This window comes from Mesoplodon densirostris, chromosome 18 (genome assembly GCF_025265405.1).
Source record: "Mesoplodon densirostris isolate mMesDen1 chromosome 18, mMesDen1 primary haplotype, whole genome shotgun sequence".
NCBI classification, from domain to species: Eukaryota; Metazoa; Chordata; class Mammalia; order Artiodactyla; family Ziphiidae; genus Mesoplodon; species Mesoplodon densirostris.
The window spans coordinates 4677373-4695523 of record NC_082678.1 but is presented as its reverse complement, the minus strand read 5'-3'; the positions used below and the strand labels follow the sequence as shown (position 1 = coordinate 4695523).

Sequence of the window (18151 nt, the reverse complement as noted above, 5' to 3'; positions counted from 1 at the left end):
GATTTCATGGTCAAAAATGTTTGAAAGCCACATCATGCTGCCTACCAAAATGAATGTGGTTTATCGACTGGGGTTTCTTGCAGGCATTTCAAGGAAACATAGTTCCCTTTGGCGGACTTGCCAAATGGTCTGGCTCGTGCTAAGCTCCCTGACCCTCTGTAATCTCAGGTCACCCCGTCTCAGCTTCTAGCCCCCAGTCCACAGTGCCTGGAGGGCCGCCCGCTGGGTTGTCAGGACTGCTCCACAGACAGCAGGTCAAATGAGGTGACATCTGTGAATTGGGTGAATTCCTCAGGCAAGTTCACTGCCAGGCACGGCCTCTAAATCCTTTTCAAGAGACACATCTATATGGAATACGTGAAGAAGGCTTCGGATTGACTGGGCTTGGGATACAGTTTCAGCTGTTGTAAAACAATGCCCAACTGACAAGGTACTTAGACATGAGGGAGGTTTATTCTTCTCTCACATGTAATAGTGTGAGCATAAGTAAGCAGGGGTTGATGTAGTGTCTCTATGGTGTTAGGGAGCCAGAGAAACAGTGGACAGAGGAAAAGTCACTGCCTTTGAGTGAGACTGACCTGGTTTCAGAGAGTTATGTGGGCCTCGGTTTCCCCACTTATAAAATGGGACTAATTTTAGCACTCATCTCCCAAGGTTGTCACGCACAACCGTCGCAGATCTGCAAAGGCCAACTTCCCTTCTCTTTCCTCCCATTTTCCCAAGCACCTCACCACCCCCTCCCCCAACCCCTGAGGGCTTCGTTCTTGGCTCTGCCCAGGAGTGACCCCAGCTCCAAGTTGTCCCCTCCTCTCTAAGCTGCAGTTTGGCCTCACCCATCACCATGGAGCCTCCCTAGGCCGGGGCTTGGAATAGATACTGCTCCCGGCTTCACTGTCCTGGGGATAATCAGAGTCACCCCGTGCCAGGAGAGGTGGTCTGTTGGGGCCTGTTGGGGACCTGTGGCCAATTCTGCATGGCGCTGCCCCCTGAGGCAGTCCTTCCCCTGGCAGGCCAGCTGCACCTGGCACTTTTGAGGCCAGAAGCAGAGCCTCAGCCTCGCCCACCTGGCCTGAGCAGGGGACCCATAGGTACGGAGGCCCGTGCTCACCCGGGGATCTGCTGACACATTGGAGAGAGTGTGTACCTGGGAGTTAGAGGCAGCAACTCTTTTAGTTTCTGACTCTCCTTGAGAGAGAGTCCAAGACTTTTTGTCAGTTAAGGGATGCCGTTGGAGGGCTCCTTGGGAACTCAAAGAATGAGACAGGCCTGTCCCAGGGTCCCCCAGCAGCACACAGCCTGGCTCCGCAGCGGAGCGGCACCGGCTGGGGCGGTGGACTGTTTGTCCTTCATAGACCAAGGGCTCAGAGCAATGGGCTAAACGTCCCCAGTCACCCCACCCTTTGCCTCTTAGATGAGGCAGCCAGAGACGTGTTAACGTCTGTTTGGGCGTCACAACTGCAGAGCGTGGCTTCTGTGCAGGGGCCCTCATTTCCAGCGCTTGGAGGTTTGGTGAACGCCCTGACCAGGCGAGTCCCAGGAATCAGGTGATGGAAACAGGACCCCTTTCCAAGCCTCCAAGCAGCAGTTTTAAACATAAGCCTCCTCTCAGGTTCCTAGGTAGGAGCTGTACTGACTCCCACTGTACCTGACAGTACCTGTTCCCCATAAGCTGCTGTCCTGCTTTGTTTGGTAAATACCATCCCACCCTGGTCACTAGAATGCATGGTGGTAGCAATAAAACAAAGGATGAGGGCTTCCCTGGTGGCGCAGTGGTTGAGAGTCCGCCTGCCGATGCAGGGGACATGGGTTCGTGCCCCGGTCCGGGAGGATCCCACATGCCACGGAGCGGCTGGGCCTGTGAGCCATGGCTGCTGGGCCTGTGCGTCCGGAGCCTGTGCTCCGCAACGGGAGAGGCCACAACAGTGAGAGGCCCATGTACCGCAAAAAAAAAAAAAAAAAAAAAAAAACCCAAAGGATGAGAAGGCTTTCAACAAACTATGCTTTGAATGGTCCTGCTCTGAAACTATGAATGGTCATTCATTTATTACCATTTAAACACCATAGGTAAAAGCTGACCTTACCCGTGGGGAAGTTATGGTCTTACAGGAAAGGCAAGTGTGGAGATAACAAATCTAAAAGTCAAGTCAAGGGAATTCCCTGGCAGTCCAGTGGTTAGGGCTCTGCGCTTTCACTGCCGAGGGCCTGGGTTCAATCCCTGGTTGGGGAATTAAGATCCCACAAGCTGCACAGCTCAGCCAAAAAAAAAAAAAGTCAAGTCAGTCATCACAAGTGTACAACACAGTGAGAGGGAGAAGCCTGAGGCACAATGAGAGTGTAATGGGGGCATCAGGAAGGTGCTCCTGAAGAAGTGACCACTGAGCTGAGGTCTGAAGGACAGAGAAGAGTCAGCTTCTGAACTGAATGAGAAAGAGGTTTGGAGATACAGGAAGTACCAAGGTCCTGAGACAGACAAGCGCTTGGTGATTTCAGGAATTGAGAGAAGCCCAACAGGGCTGGAGCATGGAGAGCAAGGGGGAAGGTAGAGGTGGTGGGTTGGGGCCAGACTACTATGCATCAGGAAGAATTCATGTTTGCGTATAACAGAGTGCTGAATCCGAGGACTTCACAAGCATCCCTCCAGGGACCTAGGTTCTAACTCTCCACTCCACTAGCCTTAGGATGTGGCTCTTGTCCTTATGCTCACAAGATGGCTGTTGAAGCTGCAGTCATCACATCTGCATTCCAGGCAGGAATAAGGAGAAGGGCAAAGGCAAGAGAGACAAGCAGTCAAATTTGCTTGCTACAAAATCAATGTGCTATTCATAAAAAAGCGGGGTAATGAATATTGGGTAAGCAGTGTCTAGAGTTTGCCCCACAGAGCCTTGTAGGTCATGGTGAGGAGCGTGGCCTTCAATCTGAGTACAGCTGGGAAGCCGCAGAATGTTCTAAACGTGGCGGTGGCGTGGAAGGGGAGACATTCAGCGTTGCCCCACTTGAGGCAGCGTAACACACACCTGTGTATTAGCCTCCCCGGGCTGCCATGACAACATATCACAAGCTTGGTGGCTTAAAACAAGGGAAGTTTAGTGTCTCACAGTTTTGGAGGCCAGAAGTCTGAATCAAGGTGTCAGCAAGGCCACGGAAGAATCCTTCCTTGACTATTCCTAGTTTCTGGTGGCCCCTGGCAATCCTTGGTGTTTCATGGTTTGTAAATTGCATCACTCCAATCTCTGCTTCTATTGTCACATGGCCTTCTTCCCTGTGTCCCCTCTGTGTCTCTGTATCTAAATCTCCCTCTCCTTTCTTTTTCTTTTTTTTTCTTTTTTTTTTGCGGTATGCGGGCCTCTCACTGCTGTGGCCTCTCCCTTTGCGGAGCACAGGCTCCGGACGCGCAGGCTCAACGGCCATGGCTCACGGGCCCAGCCGCTCTGCAGCACGTGGGATCTGCCCGGACCAGGGCACGAACCCGTGTCCCCTGCATTGGCAGGCGGACTCTCAACCACTGCGCCACCAGGGAAGCCCCCCTCCTTTCTTTTATTAGGACACCTGTAGTTGGATTTAGGGCCCACCCTAATCCAGTATGACCTCATCTTAATTACATTTGCAAAGACTCTCTTTCCATATGAGGTCACATTCAAGGTAGGGGGTTAGGACTTGAACATAGCTTTATGCAGGACACAGTTAAACCTTCTGTGCGTTCAAAAGGACTAGAGTGCCCCCTAGACGCTACTTTGCTCTGTTGGTCACTCATGTCCCCCTCCCCGACTGGTCATAGTAAGACAGCCTAGGAATTAGAGAGGCAGGTTTACTTCCAAAATTTTGACTGTGCCAGGCACCGGTCCCTCTTTCTTCTCCTATAAAAGGGCAAAAGGAAGGTTCTGGACTCCCAGAACAGGCCTCGCCTCACCTTGGCAAACACTACTCAGGCATCAAGGATTCAGGGACCTTGAGCCATGGGTGCAGAGGTGATCTTGACTGTCCCTATGTGTCAGGGGCTCAGAGTTGGGGGTTGGGGGTGGCGGTGGGGGTAGACATTTAAATGATGGGCTGAATAGCATCTAAACTTGGTTTCCTTTCTTCAGGCAAAATTTTAGGCTGACGGATGCCCTTTAATAAACCACTCCTTTGTTGGAGCTAGCGGAGAGAAGAGTTGAGCTGTAGCCATGGCTGTGGCAAGTGGTTGCAGCTGAACCTAAACTGGCTTCAGCGCTGGAGTCCTGCAGACTGTCAGATGCACAGTGTTGGTCAGGGCCCCCTGTTGTTTTTGCTTTGAGGTGGAATAAAAACCGCTCACCATGTGACTCCCAGAAGCAGGCTGGGAGCCTTCAGACTCCTCTTGGGCACCTTTGTTCACATGTCTTTGCATGTGAGTTTGTGTGCAAGGGGCTTTGTTTCTTGGCCGGTGATTTTTTTTTTTTAATTGAAGTACAGTTGATTTACAATGTTGTGTTAATTTCTGCTGTGCAGCAAAGTGATTCAGTTATACATATATGTACATTCTTTTTTATATTCTTTTCCATTACGGTTTATCTCAGGATATTGAATAGAGTTTCCTGTACTATACAGTAGGACCTTGTTGTTTATCCATTCTGTATATAATAGTTTGTATCTGCTAATCACAAACTCTCAGTGCATCCCTCCCACACCTCCCCTCCCCCTTGGCAACCACAAGTCTGTTCTCTATGTCTGTGCGTCTGTTTCTGTCTTGTAGATAGGTTCATTTGTGTCATATTTTAGATTCCATATATTAGTGATATCATATGGTATTTGTTTTTCTCTTTTTTAAAAATATATTTATTTATTTTTGGCTGCGTTGGGTCTTCACTGCTGCACGCTGGTTTTCTCTAGTTGCGACGAGCGGGGACTACTCTTCGTTGCGGTGCGCGGGCTTCTCATTGCAGTGGCTTCCCTTGTTGCAGAGCACAGACTAGGTGCACAGGCTTCAGTAGATGTGGCTCGCAGGCTTTGTTGCTCCATGTCATGTGGGATCTTCCCGGACCAGGGCTCGAACCTGTGTCCCCTGCATTGGCAGGCAGATTTTTAACCACAGTGCCACCAGGGAAGCCCTGTCTTTCTCTTTCTGACTTACTTCACTTGGTATGATAATCTTTAGTTGTATCCATGTTGCCGCAAATGGCATTATTTCATGCTTTTTTATGGCTGAGTAGTATTCCATTGTATATATGTACCACATCTTTATCCATTCATCTGTAGATGGACATTTAGGTTGTTTCCATGTCTTGGCTATTGTGAATAGTGCTGCTATGAACATAAGGGTGCATGTATCTTTTTGAAGTATAGTTTCATCTGGAAATATGCCCAGGAATGGGATTGCTGGATCATATGGTAATTCTGTTTTTAGTTTTCTAAGGGACCTCCATACTGTTTTCCATAGTGGTGGCAGGTAATTTTTTTGGTTGGTTTTTTTTGGGGGTCAAGGTGGGGACCCCAGCAGAGATGGATGGAGATAGGAGAGTTGGAGACCCAGGGAGAAAAGACGTGGCATCTGGTCTCTTGTGGGGTGGGGGAGAAGCAGAAGGTGAAGGGGCTGCGTTCCCGAGGGAAGCTGTGAGCTCAGGGCATAAGCACGGCTGCCCCAGTGCCCACGGGCAAACTGGGGGTCAGCGGTTCCTCCTCTGGGCATCTCCTGGGACCCCAGGGTAAATGACTATGACGGCAATGGGAGGCAGCATCCTTGGCATGGGCACCCCAGAGGTGGTGGCATCAGGGTGACCCCCTCAGGTGGCTTCAGGAGTAAAATCAGAAAGCCAGCAAGCATGGGCCCATGTGACTCTCACAAACTGTACCCATGAGTCAGCCCTTGAGGACTCCTGTGGACAGTGGAGGTCCTCACTGGGCACGTTGGGGGAGAAGATCCATAAGAAGGTGGTGTTTAAGCTGTGCATTGAAGAAGTAGGAATCTGCCAGGGGGAGAAAGCAAGGTCATTCTAGGCAGGAGGACCAGCGTGTGCAAAGGCATGAGTGACCACTGGTGGCCTCAGACTGTCGGGGAGTCAGTCTGGTGAGTGGGTGCACAGGATGCACAGGCGAAGGAGAGAGGGAGAGAGAAGTGAAGCTAGAGAGAAGGTGGGGCTGGTTCACGGTGAGACCTCGTATGTGAGGCTGCCGTTTGGATTTTTTTTTTTTAAATATTAGCCCGTATTATTAATGTTTTTATCATTATTATTGTTTCCAGAGATGCTCCATTTTTTTTTTTTTTTTAATTTGCCGTGTTCTGAATTCTTTTGGCCATTACCTACACCAGGACATTTTTTTTTTAAGAAGATGTTGGGGGTAGGAGTTTATTAATTAATTTATTTATTTTTGCTGTGTTGGGTCTTCGTTTCTGTGCGAGGGCTTTCTCTAGTTGTGGCGAGCGGGGGCCACTCTTCATCGCGGTGCGCGGGCCTCTCACTGTCGCGGCCTCTCTTGTTGCGGAGCACAGGCTCCAGACGCGCAGGCTCAGTAGTTGTGGCTCACGGGCCTAGTTGCTCCGCGGCATGTGGGATCCTCCCAGACCAAGGCTCGAACCCGTGTCCCCTGCATTAGCAGGCAGATTCTCAACCACTGCGCCACCAGGGAAGCCCTGCCGTTTGGATTTTGTCTCGAGGGCAGTGGGAGCCCCGATGGCTTGTGAGCAGAGGGCTGTGGCCTCGAATGTGTTTTAGATTTGTTTGACGTCCGTGCTAAGGATGGGTGGAGGGGCCGGCTGTCTAGAGACTGGAGGGGAGGAACCAGGCAGTGGCAGTGGGAAATCTACCCCCAACCCCATGTTTCTCCTGCTCATCTTCCCCCAGCCCTGCCCCGATCCCAGGTCCCCAGAGTGTGTCACTTGTCAGAAGAGCAGAGTCTGTCTCCGGGCGGGTGGAGAGAGCAGGCATCCCTCGGCCCTGCTCATGCTGGGCCCAGGGCAAGGGCTGGCTGGGCAGCTGGCGGCTTGGCAGGGAGAACATGGTCACTCTGCTGTGTCTGCAGCCACTGCTGCCCGACAGCCTGATTAATGACCCGCGACGCCCAGGGCTCCGCACGAGCCAGCGGCTCCATTTCTGTGGCAGCGGCCGAGTGGACCTGCCGGCTCGGCCTCTTCTCCTCCTACGGCTGGTGGCTGGTGCTCCCGGACGGGCTGAAATGCTTTGACATTGCCGCCTCCCTGGGCTCTTCCACGCTTTCGGCTGCCCATGTCCAGCCTCCTTTAAATCCTGTCCCTAAATGCTCCTGTACAGGAGAGGCTTTACAGAGTTAACCCCCAGCCCTCTGGGTTCTGGTTTGTTCTTTTATTTTGTCCCCATCAGGCACATAGTAAAGCTTAAAAATATGTCTTCGGGCTTCCCTGGTGGTGCAGTGGTTGAGAGTCCGCCTGCCAATGCAGGGGACACGGGTTCGTGCCCCGGTCCGGGAAGATCCCACATGCCGCGGAGCGGCTGGGCCCGTGAGCTGTGGCCACTGAGCCTGCGCGTCTGGAGCCTGTGCTCCGCAACAGGAGAGGCCACAACAGTAAGAGGCCCGCGTACTGCAAAAAAAAAAAAAAAAAAAAAATGTCTTGAAGGCATCGTTGCTGCTTCTCTCCCGTCTCTCAACCCTTTAGTGACTAATATGGACCCTGTCTTATCTCTCTGCTGGAGGGTCTGTGTCTGTGTCTTCTGTTTGTATAAGTCCCACCTGCTCCATCAGACTAGCCGTGCCCCAAGATCAAGGGTGTGCCTTCATCTTTAGACTGGTGGCTTCTGAATCCAGGATTTTCTTCTCCCCTAAACTGGGTACTCCCCAGGGAAGGGGGGTCTGTCTCCCCCTCAGTCTGGGAGCTCCCTGAAGACAAGGGCTCTGTTTGGGGCTGCCTTGCCTGATGCTCCCTCACCTCCCAAGTTGAGCCGTGCCTTGGGTGTGCTCTGCGGGGGACTCAGGGGCTGTAGGAAAAGCCTCCTAGCTTGTCTTGGGGATGGCAGGGTGGAGCATGGCTACAGCAGGTATGGATTTAGCTGGAGCCAGAGCTGTTGGGGACATGGCTAGGGAGCAGGTACTGAGCTCTCCGGGGCCAAAGGGCTCCCAGGCCTAAACCAGCTCTGGGCCACGGTCTGGCCCCCTGGGAGGGCCATGAATTCTTGTATCCAGACTCTGTGGTTCTTGGCATCCTGATTCCTCATGCCTCCTGTGGGCTCTGTCTTGGATAACGACAGGAGGACAACCACAGCTACTATGTGTCCCGTCTCTATGGTCCCAGCGAGCCCCGCAGCCGGGAGTTGTGGGTGGACGTGGCCAAGGCCAACCAGAGCCAAGTGAAAGTTCACCGAATCCTCTCCAACACCCACCGGCAGGCTTCGGTGAGTGCCCCAGTCCCCGGCAGCGCTGCCCTGGGCTGGGAGGCTGGGGGCCAGCCCACCACACCTGGTCAGTGGGCATGGCTTGTGGCCTGAGGTCTGTGGTCTGGGAAGTGCCTTCCAGGGGACCCTGGGGGTTTTTGCCAGAGTTGGAGTGCCCTCCTGTGGTACTGCCCTGGACACGCCTGTGCACACCCCCCCACACACAATCCCATCCAGATAAGCATGGGGCAATGTGGATGCCCAGCCCTCTGGCCTGCAGGTTGGCCCATGCTGACTCTCTCCCATCCCCTGCAGAGAGTGGTCTTGTCCTTTGATTTCCCTTTCTACGGGCATCCTCTGCGGCAGATCACCATAGCAACCGGAGGTAAGGCCTTGTCTGTGGGACTGGGAGAGGGTGTGGAGATTTCAGCCAGAACTTGGGACCTATCTGGGAAGGTTCCCTGGAGACAGGGTTTTTACAGATGGACTGGGGAGGGTCCCACATGTGGCTCTCTTGGGACCCCACTCTCAGGAGAGAGGTCATCAGTGTTTCAGCCCAGCTTCCTCACATCAACTGACTTGCTTGTGTGTGTGTGTATGTCTGTGTGTGTGTTTTTTTCTCTCCCTCTGGGTCTGTGCGGGCCACTGTGGTCAGTCCCTTGGCCCCTGTGCTTCTGAGTCTGTAAGTGAGAGGGAGGAGACTGCACTGAGAGCCTGCTTCCTGGGACCAGGCTTCCAGTTGATATGAGGAGCCTGTCTTTGATTCCTGTGCACTGTCCAAGGGACAGAGAGAGGTGGGAGGGGCAGAGAGAACCTTCTGGTCTGGGGCCCTTTAGCTCCATACATGCCAGACCCATGCCCACTACGTGAGGCTGGTGGACAGAGGTCCAAGACTCACTTCCAGCCCCGTCTACACTGCTCTTTCCTGCACGAGGAAGCAACCCCTCTGGGCCATCTCTGATGATTTGTCTACACTTCTTCCCACCCCAGGCTTCATCTTCATGGGTGATGTGGTCCATCGGATGCTCACGGCTACTCAATATGTGGCTCCTCTGATGGCCAACTTCAACCCTGGCCGCTCGGACAACTCCACAGTTGCTTACTTTGACAATGGTGAGATCAGAGCTCAGAGTTTAAGTCACCCCGCTCCAGGGCTCCCTTGGTCCAGCCCCTTTAGAGGAGCCCAAGTCCCAGAGAGGGCAAGGGACTTGCCCACAGTCACACAGCAAGACAGCCACCCTACCCTTCTGTGTTCATTTTCCTCACCTGTAAGATGGGGACAAAAATGCCTGCTACCTGATGAGATAATGAAATGAAAGCGCTTGGGTCTTAGTAGAGGTGAAATAAATATCAGAGACCTTTAGTGTTTCTTATTCTCACCAGGTTGTCCCTTGAACGCCTACCTTCCACCCCGGGAGAACAGATGTTTCCCCTATTTCTCCTCCTTTTCATCTCAAGGGGTCAGGATAGGCAAGAAGGAAGGGGCATGCTTGGGGTTGGAGATGGTCAATCACGTACCTGGTTGGGGGTGGGGAAGCTGCAGAAGGGTTTTCCGGTTCCTCTTCAGCTTGGAAGTCAGGCTGTCTGTGGGCTGCCCAGCTCCTGCCTCCTGCCCCGTCATCCCTAAGGAAGCCCAGCTGTGGCCCATCCACGTTGGCCACCGTTGCCGCAGGGCCCTGCTGCCCTCGCTGTCTCCCTGTCCAGCCAGGTCTCTGCTCTCCTCACCAGGGACAGTCTTTGTTGTTCAGTGGGACCACGTCTACCTCCAGGACCGGGAGGACAGGGGCAGCTTCACCTTCCAGGCAGCTCTGCACCAAGATGGCCGCATCGTATTCAGCTACAAAGAGGTGAGTGGGCCCAGCTGCAGAGACGGCCTTGCTTTCATTCGGCAATTATCTGTCGAGATCCTCCAATGTGCCAGACATAGGGTGGGGTGCCGGGGATACAGCAGTTAATAAGATGGCTGACGGCCCTACCTTTGTGGAGCTGAGAGTCTGGCTGGAGGGATAGATGTTAATTGAGGGGACAAGTATAGAATTGCCACTGTGACAAGTGCTCCTAAATGGAGATGCCAGGAAAGCCATTCACGGGGCTCTTTACCTGAACAGGGGTCAGGGAAGGCTCTCCCGAGGAAAAGAATTGAAATCTGCAGAATGCGTAGGAGCTAAGGAAGCAAAGAAATGAAGTGTGCTCCAGGAGCGAGAAAACACATGCAAAGGCTCTGTGGCAGGACAGAGCATGGCCGGTACAAAGCTCTGCAAGAAGGCAGCCTGGCCGGAGGGGAGAGAGTGAGGGCAAGAAGCGGGGCGCAGGGGGACAACCGGATTTGCCTTTGAAAAGGACGCTCTGGTTCCAGAGTGGAGAGTCGAGGGCTGGGGCTCAGAGGGGATGCTGGGAGATGATGTGGGAGAGAGGTGATGCCAGCTTGGGGTAGGGAGGGGGCGATGGAGAGACCTGGATGGATTTGAGAGCCAGTGAGCAAGCTAATTAACAGGGCTGGAGATGTATTAGATGGAGGAGGAGGGAAATGAAGTGGGGTGCGAACTGAGGGTGACTCCCAGGTCTCCCGCCTGCATGGAGGTACCATTCACAAAGAGGGAGAAAAGAAAAAGGACATGTATTTGGAGATAGTGTGGGGAAGACTTGGAATTTGGATGGGGCCCCACTGGGTGTGAGATGTCTGCGTCCTCCAAGAGGCAAGGCCCAGCAGGCAGATGATGGGTCTGGAGCTCGGAGGGGAAGTCTAGGCTGGCCCAAGAGCGTTTGTGGGGTAGACAGAGCCTCTTCTTCCTGCTGCAGATCCCTATGCCCGTCCTGGAAATCAGCTCGTCCCAGCACCCCGTCAAAGCAGGCCTGTCAGATGCCTTCATGATTCTCAATCCATCCCCGGACGTACCAGGTGAGTCCCCAGGGATCCACAGAGATCCCTGGATGGGACTGGACTCAGCTCAGATTGAGCCAGGCTGGCAGGGGCAGTGGCAGTGGCAGGGAGTGGCGGGGTGGTGGAGAGCTGAGTGGGAACTGAGGGGAGAAAAGGGGCAGGATGAGTTCCGGCTTTTCTTCCTTCAAGCAGAGGAACCGGTTTTTCCAGTAAAATCTCCAGGGAGAGGCACTGCTCTGGCGGCAGAGGGGGAGGGGAGCCAGGGCCCTTCCACTCAGCACACCCTCTATTTAGAAAATCTCCAAAGACACAAAATTCGGGTTTATGAGTCCTCCCAGAACACAACCATAATTGCTTCCCCACCCCCAGATGATAGAAGGAGCCTCCCAGGGGGTTTCCGGAGACAGGAAAATTAGGTTTCTCTCCTGTCCCTGATCCCATCTTCCAATTTCCCTTCCTGGAGGCAACCAGGGCTACCAGGGTATTTCCAGGGCTACAAGCCTTCAGGTAAGTATACATACGTATAGTTAACACCAATGATGTCATATGATGTCCTCTGTTCTGCTCCTGAACAAAGTATATCTGGCCCAACATTCTGTATCAGCACACGTCTCATTCTTCCTAATGGCTGTGTGATGGCCCATTGTGTGGATGTACCTTAATTGAACCAGTCCCCTGTGCACAGACTTGTCAGTTGTTTCAATCTTTCACTACAACAAATAATACTGCAGTGAATATTCTTGCAAATAGGTGCTTTTATGCCCTTGTGTGAGTATTTCCATAAGATTAATTCCCACCACTTCACTTGCCCCTCCACTGTCCCCGCCCTGAACTCCCAGTGCTCTAGCGAGTGGCTCAGACCCTGCTGCGTTGCTGCAGTCAGCATCTGCTCTGATTGGTCAACGCCTGTACTGAGTTGGTTACTAAACAGTTTCAGTATTACTTAGTTAGCTACCGCTGCATAACAAATTATGCCAAAACTTAGAGGCTTAAAACAACAAACTCATTATCTCAGGGTTTCTGTGGATCAGGAAGCAAAGCATGACTTAACTGGGTCCTCTGGTTCAGAGTCTTTCACGGGCTGTTCTCAAGGTGTTTCCCAGGGTTACCTCAGTGACTGCTGGGGGGAGATCCATTTTTAAGAGCTTTCATGTGGTTGTGGCAAGATTCAGTGTCCCCCCTCAGTTCCTGCCACGTGGACCTCCACATAGGACAGCTCACAACGTGGCAGCTGGCTTCCATCAGAGCAGGCGAGGAAGACAGCGGAAGAGTGTGAGCAAGATGGAAGCCAGAGTCTTTTTGTAACCTCATCTTAGAAGTGTGGTCCTATCGCTTTTGCCACATTCTGCTGGTTGGAAGCAAGTCACTAGGTCCAGCCCACACCCAGGATAGGATTATACAGGGTGTGAACACCAGGAGGCAGGGATCATTGGGGGCCATTTTATTTTATTTATTTATTTATTTATTTATTTATTTATTTATTTATTTATTTAAAATGATTTATTTATTTATTTTTGGCTGTGTTGGGTCTTTGTTGCTGCACACGGGCTTTCTCTAGCTGCAGTGAGCCGGGGCTACTCTTTGTTGCGGTGCGTGGGCTTCTCACTGCGGTGGCTTCTCTTCTTGTGGAGCACGGGCTCTAGGCGCCTGGGCTTCAGTAGTTGTGGCTCACGGGCTCTAGAGTGCAGGCTCAGTAGTTGTGGTGCACAGGCTTAGTTGCTCTGTGGCATGTGGGATCTTCCCAGACCAGGGCTCGAACCCGTGTCTCCTGCATTGGCAGGCGGATTCTTAACCACTGCGCCACCAGGGAAGCCCTGGGGGCCATTTTAGAGGCTGCTTACCACACGATTACAATCCCATCCCTAGACACCGAGCTTTACAGTATCTTATTGGATCATCCTCGCAACATTGTAAATGAAGTCTGTACATTTGTTTCTTTCTAAATGAGGACACAGAGGCTAAGAGAGGTGGCATGACTTGCTTTCACACAGCTATGAAAGGTAGAACTGAAACCCAAATCTTCTGTTTTTTAAACCCCGGGGTCCACTATTGAGACTTTGTAAATCTGACCCACTCCCATTCCACCCAGAGGGGTGACTCCTTTCCTCCTCAGTTCCCCAAACACCCACACACACCCAGGCTCTGCACACACCCAGGCTGCTTTGCAGTAAGGACCATTCTTGGTGTCCATGCCACCCCCCTCCCCATGCATTACTGCATCATCGGGGCGGGGTCTGTGCTTCCCTCACAGCTCACAGGGCTCTCTCTGTGCCCAGTGGGAGAGTCTCAGGAAATCTGTGTTGGATCCAGCTGTTGAATGAGGGTGGATTAGAGGAAGTCAGATCCCCCAGGAGTGTGTACATCTGAGGCTCCTCTGTGATTCTGGAATGAAAGGCTGTTTTAGAGCAAGCCAGGGAGATGTGAGGAGGTGGGGTAACGAGGGGCGGGGGAGGAAGCAGAGCCCACCTGAAATAACAGGAGGGCAGCTGCGCCTGTCCCGTGAGACCAGAAGGAGACGCAAGGGCTCTGTTGTGGGAGCCGCTGGATTCGGTGACTCCAGCTGCTGTTCTCGGAGGTGCTGGGTCCACCCACCAAGCGAAACCCATGCCTGACTGCCATACTCTGCCCAGCGGCTCCTGGCCTCCAGTCTCCCTGCCCTCTGTCCCCCAGTCCTTCTTGTCACTGCCAGACAGATCTGGTCACGTCATTCTCTGGCTCCTTGTTGCCCAAAGCATCAATTCAAAGTCCTTTGATTCTGGGCACAACCCACTTTTTTTTTTTCTTTCAGTTTTATTGAGATGTAATTGACATAGAGCACTGTGTTACTTTCAGGTGTCCAGCATAATGATCTGACTCACATACGTCACGAAATGATTACAATAAGCTTGGTGAACATCCACCACCTCATACAGATGCAAAATTAAAGACATAGAAAAAAATAGATTTTTTCCTTCGTGATGAAAACTCTTAGGATTTACTCTCGTAACAACTTCCGTATGTAGCAGACAACAGTGTTCATTATATTTCTCATGTATGTTATGGTCACAGCCCACCTTTATAGGCTCATCTCCAGACCCTCCTGTCACCCACCATTCTGTCTGGGCAGCACTGGTCTGCATGCCCTGGGTTCCCCAAACATGCCAAGGGCTATCTGCATCTTTCTGATGCAGTTCCTCGTATGAAATGCCCCCCACCCCCGAAGTCCTTTTACCACTTGGCAAATCCTCCTCATTCACTGGTCCAGCTCAGATGTTGCCTCCTCCATGCAGCAGAATTCACAGCTTCCTCCTCCATCCCCCCGGCACTTTGTTAAAAGCTTTAATATAGAACTCATGACACTGTCCGGCTCATCCATATTCTCCCCAACTGGCTGTGAGCTCCTTGGGGGCTGGCCGTGGCCCCAGCACTTAGCCCAGTGCCTGCAGCAGGGCAGGTGCTCAAAAAATGAGTAGCAGCTCGAGAGTGAGTGCTGATGGGAATGGGTGGAGCAGAGACCCTGTCCCCTGCCCTGTGGTGACACTAAGTGAGAACAGGACCTGACATCTGAGTTTGGGGGGTGAGTGCTTTGATAATCGCTTCTCTTTTTGTCAGATATTTTTTAGCTTGGGCATGCAGGCAGGGACTTTAGAAGGAACATAGAGGTACGGGTGGAGCATATCACGTGCATGCATTTTTCTGGGGCAGTATCCATGGCCTTCACTGGGTTTTAAAATGGGCTACAACCTCTGCTTTTCGGAGTGATGGCTTTTATGTGGCTGAGAGATCAGATTCCTCTGGGTCTGATATTCAACCCAGCAAGCAGGGAATTCGTTTGAATTTGGTCGAGCTACAAATAACAATAAATCCCAAAAAACCATGATAGAAGTTCAGGTAGAAGCCTCTGGTCTGCATACCCTATCACCGGGATATTCACCTCGAATATTCCCGTTGTCCCAACCCACTTGTCCTACAGAATGAGTGATGTCACTGCTCTTGTACCCAAGCTCGGTTCCTCCCTGCCTGGGGCCCTGTGAGGAGTGGAGTTTACTCCCCACTATTCAAGAATCCCCCAGTCCCTGAACCCTGTCTGCGGGACCCTCTCCTCCCCTCAGGCTCCAAACACTTTCCTCCCACCCCTGTCTGAGGGTGGAGGGAATTCTGCACAGTCTCATTCCTGGGGTTGAGGGAAGAAAATGCTGAAAACAACCAGAGTTTCTCTTACCATTACTTCCTTGCAGAAACTGCTCTGCAGGCTTTGACGCAGAGAAAAGATTCAGATGAGCAGCGTCGGTTTGCAGAAGCATGCAAAACACAGAGGGTAGCTGATGCACTCTTTATTTGACTGGAGGGGCCCCCAGAAGTCAATATAATTTCCTCTCTTCATTTGTTTAAGAAACCCTTTCTTTCATGGACAGTATAAAAGCAACTTTGGGGTAGCCAGTGTCAAAACTGACAGAGATTCTGAATTAATGGAATTGTATTAATTCATTAATGAATTGTAGCCCGCCCCTTGGCTGACCCCAGAATGGCCTTGGACGGCCTGAACACTTGGGCCTTCTCCTTTACCAGAACTTTCCTTTCCTTTCAAAAGCAGGCTTGAGAAATGTGGCAGAGGCCTGTGCTGTACCTTGGTGCTGGGCAGCTGGGTGGGGAAGGGGGAGGCCCCAGAACTGGCTGCAGAGGAATGAGAAGGAGAAGCCAAGTGGGGGTGGGGGGGTGTCATCACCAGATCTGGCCCAGCTTGTCTTCTCCCTGCTCCTGATAAAGGATCCTTTACACTGCTCTTCACTGTAGCTTTTTATCCACCTTGGGGCCCTCCCCCCTCCCCCCCGCCCCGTTTTTCACTTTTCTTTTTTTTTTCTTTTCTGTTTTTCCCGCTACCGTTTCTCACCTCCTCTCCTCCCTCTGCCCTTTTCTACGTTGCATCTGTGCTGAGGAGGTCTCTCCTCCCTCCCCTCCTGGGCTGAAAGCTCCTTGGGGTACAGGACCCTCATTGTGTTTATCTCTGGGGTCCCCTGATGGGGCTCAATTCATGATTATTAAAAGAATAACCAAATGAGCAAAGGAAGATGTGAATGAGCAAATGAAAACTTTTTCCTGAGCCACCATCTTAGATTTTTTTATATCGTAACCACTGTTTTGGAGGGAAGTTTGTGGCTGGACCTGTCAGTCTGATTTCTTCTGACCAAACCAACCCTCTCCCTGCTGGTATCTGGTGTGGAAACAGAACAGGACATGCCAACCTCGCTTTTGAGCCATGAACATCTCTTGATTGCATGACAGGGCTTTCCATGTCTGGACCTTAGTGTTTCTGAATCTTTGATGAATAGAAGCAGAGATAAAACAGAAATGTCTCAAACTTCCAGAAATGTGGCGCTGGGGCGGCCACCGTCTTGGTTCCGGCAGGGATCTGTCGGTCAGGCAGATGGACATCATCGTCCTTGGGCAAGCCCCAGATGTTGGCGAGATAATCCAAAAGCAAATAACACAGGCGGGGATATTAAGGGATCTGTTTATCAAGAAATAAAAGTATTGCCAAACCAGACACTTAAAAAAGTACAAGTTGGCAGCTGAAGTGAGCAACTATTTTTTTAAAATAAATTTATCTATTTATTTATTTTTGGCTGCCTTGGGTCTTCGTTGCTGCCTGCGGGCTTTCTTTTTAGCGGTAGCGAGCAGGGGCTACTCTTCGTTGTGGTGCACAGGCTTCTCACTGTGGTGGCTTCTCTTGCAGAGCACAGGCTCTAGGCGTGCAGGCTTCAGTAGTTGTGGCATGTGGGCTCAGTAGTTGTGGCACACAGGCTCTAGAGCACAGGCTCAGTAGTTGTGGCACACGGGCTTAGTTGCTCCGTGGCATGTGGGATCTTCCCGGCCCAGGGCTTGAACCCATGTCCCCTGCATTGGCAGGCAGATTCTTAACCACTGCACCACCAGGGAAGCCCGTGAGCAACTATTTTTAATCAGAGATATGTTTCTGCCAGCCCACCCTCCTCCCACTTCCTACCACACACATCTCCCCCACCCTTGCTGGTAGGGCTGTGTTGCTTTTTGGAGGATATCTGATCATCACTGGCTGTGCCCTCACTTGAGGCACGTCCCCACCTCTGCTCCCCAGTGGGCTGGTGGGGAGACCCACTCCTAGATTCTGGTGTGGGGTTTGCTGGGAGCCCCGCCTTTCCCAGCTGCTGTTTATGTGTCTCTATCCATGAATTCGACTCCCTTGACAAGTCCGTGTCTCTATCATGCCCCAACCCTGACCCCCTTTGTCCTCCTATTTCACCTGCCTTCTGACCGAGGGCAGGCTCTCCCCTGTATCCTTGCAGGTGGAGGAATCCTGAAAGCCAATTCTCCTCCTCCTTTGAGCTCTAACTTCGGGAGGGTCTGGCTTTTCGTGGCCCGTGGGCGGCTGCCCTTTTGAGAAAGGCCGTAATCTGTGGTGGGCTGAGGAGGAAGGGTATTCTTCCTTTGTGCTGCCGGCTGAAGTTATACTAAGTTGCTGGGGTTTTCCTGACTATTTGTAAGCCATTCATTCATTCATTCACAGTCATCTCCTGAGACCCTGTTCTGTGCAGGGCCTGGTGCGAGGGGCTGGGGGACAGAGACATAGAACTTGTAGGCTCAGCTCTTGGGGGGCTCATGGCCTTGGGGGAGGTGGCCAGCAAAGTAAATGTTTGTGAAACAGGTGACACTGGACAGTGCACAGGAGGCTGTGGAGCTCAGAGGAGGGGCCACTAACTGCACCCAAGGGTGGGGGATGTCTTCAAGGGGGGCCTGTCATTTGAACTCAGCCTGGAAAGACGAGGCAGATTAAGAAAGAAACGTTTACGCAGAGTCTAGACCCCATGGCCTCAGGCACCTCGGAAGACCTGAAGTTTCACCTTTATTTTTTTTTTATTTAATTTATTTATTTATTTATTTATTTATTTATTAGCTTCATTTTATTTATTTATTTATTTATTTATATTTTTTGCGGTAGGCGGGCCTCTCACTGTTG

The 18151-nt window shown here is 51.9% G+C and overlaps 1 protein-coding gene across 1 annotated transcript in view; it reads left to right on the top strand.

Annotated features, from left to right (window-relative positions):
• PLXDC1 (plexin domain containing 1) overlaps positions 1-18151 on the top strand; it is a 59135-nt gene that overhangs the window by 18898 nt on the left and 22086 nt on the right. Inside the window, exons 3-7 of the mRNA XM_060081645.1 lie at positions 8175-8318; positions 8613-8682; positions 9288-9410; positions 10026-10144; positions 11097-11196. Coding sequence (XP_059937628.1) covers positions 8175-8318; positions 8613-8682; positions 9288-9410; positions 10026-10144; positions 11097-11196 — 556 coding nt within the window. The remainder of the gene's footprint in view (positions 1-8174; positions 8319-8612; positions 8683-9287; positions 9411-10025; positions 10145-11096; positions 11197-18151) is intronic.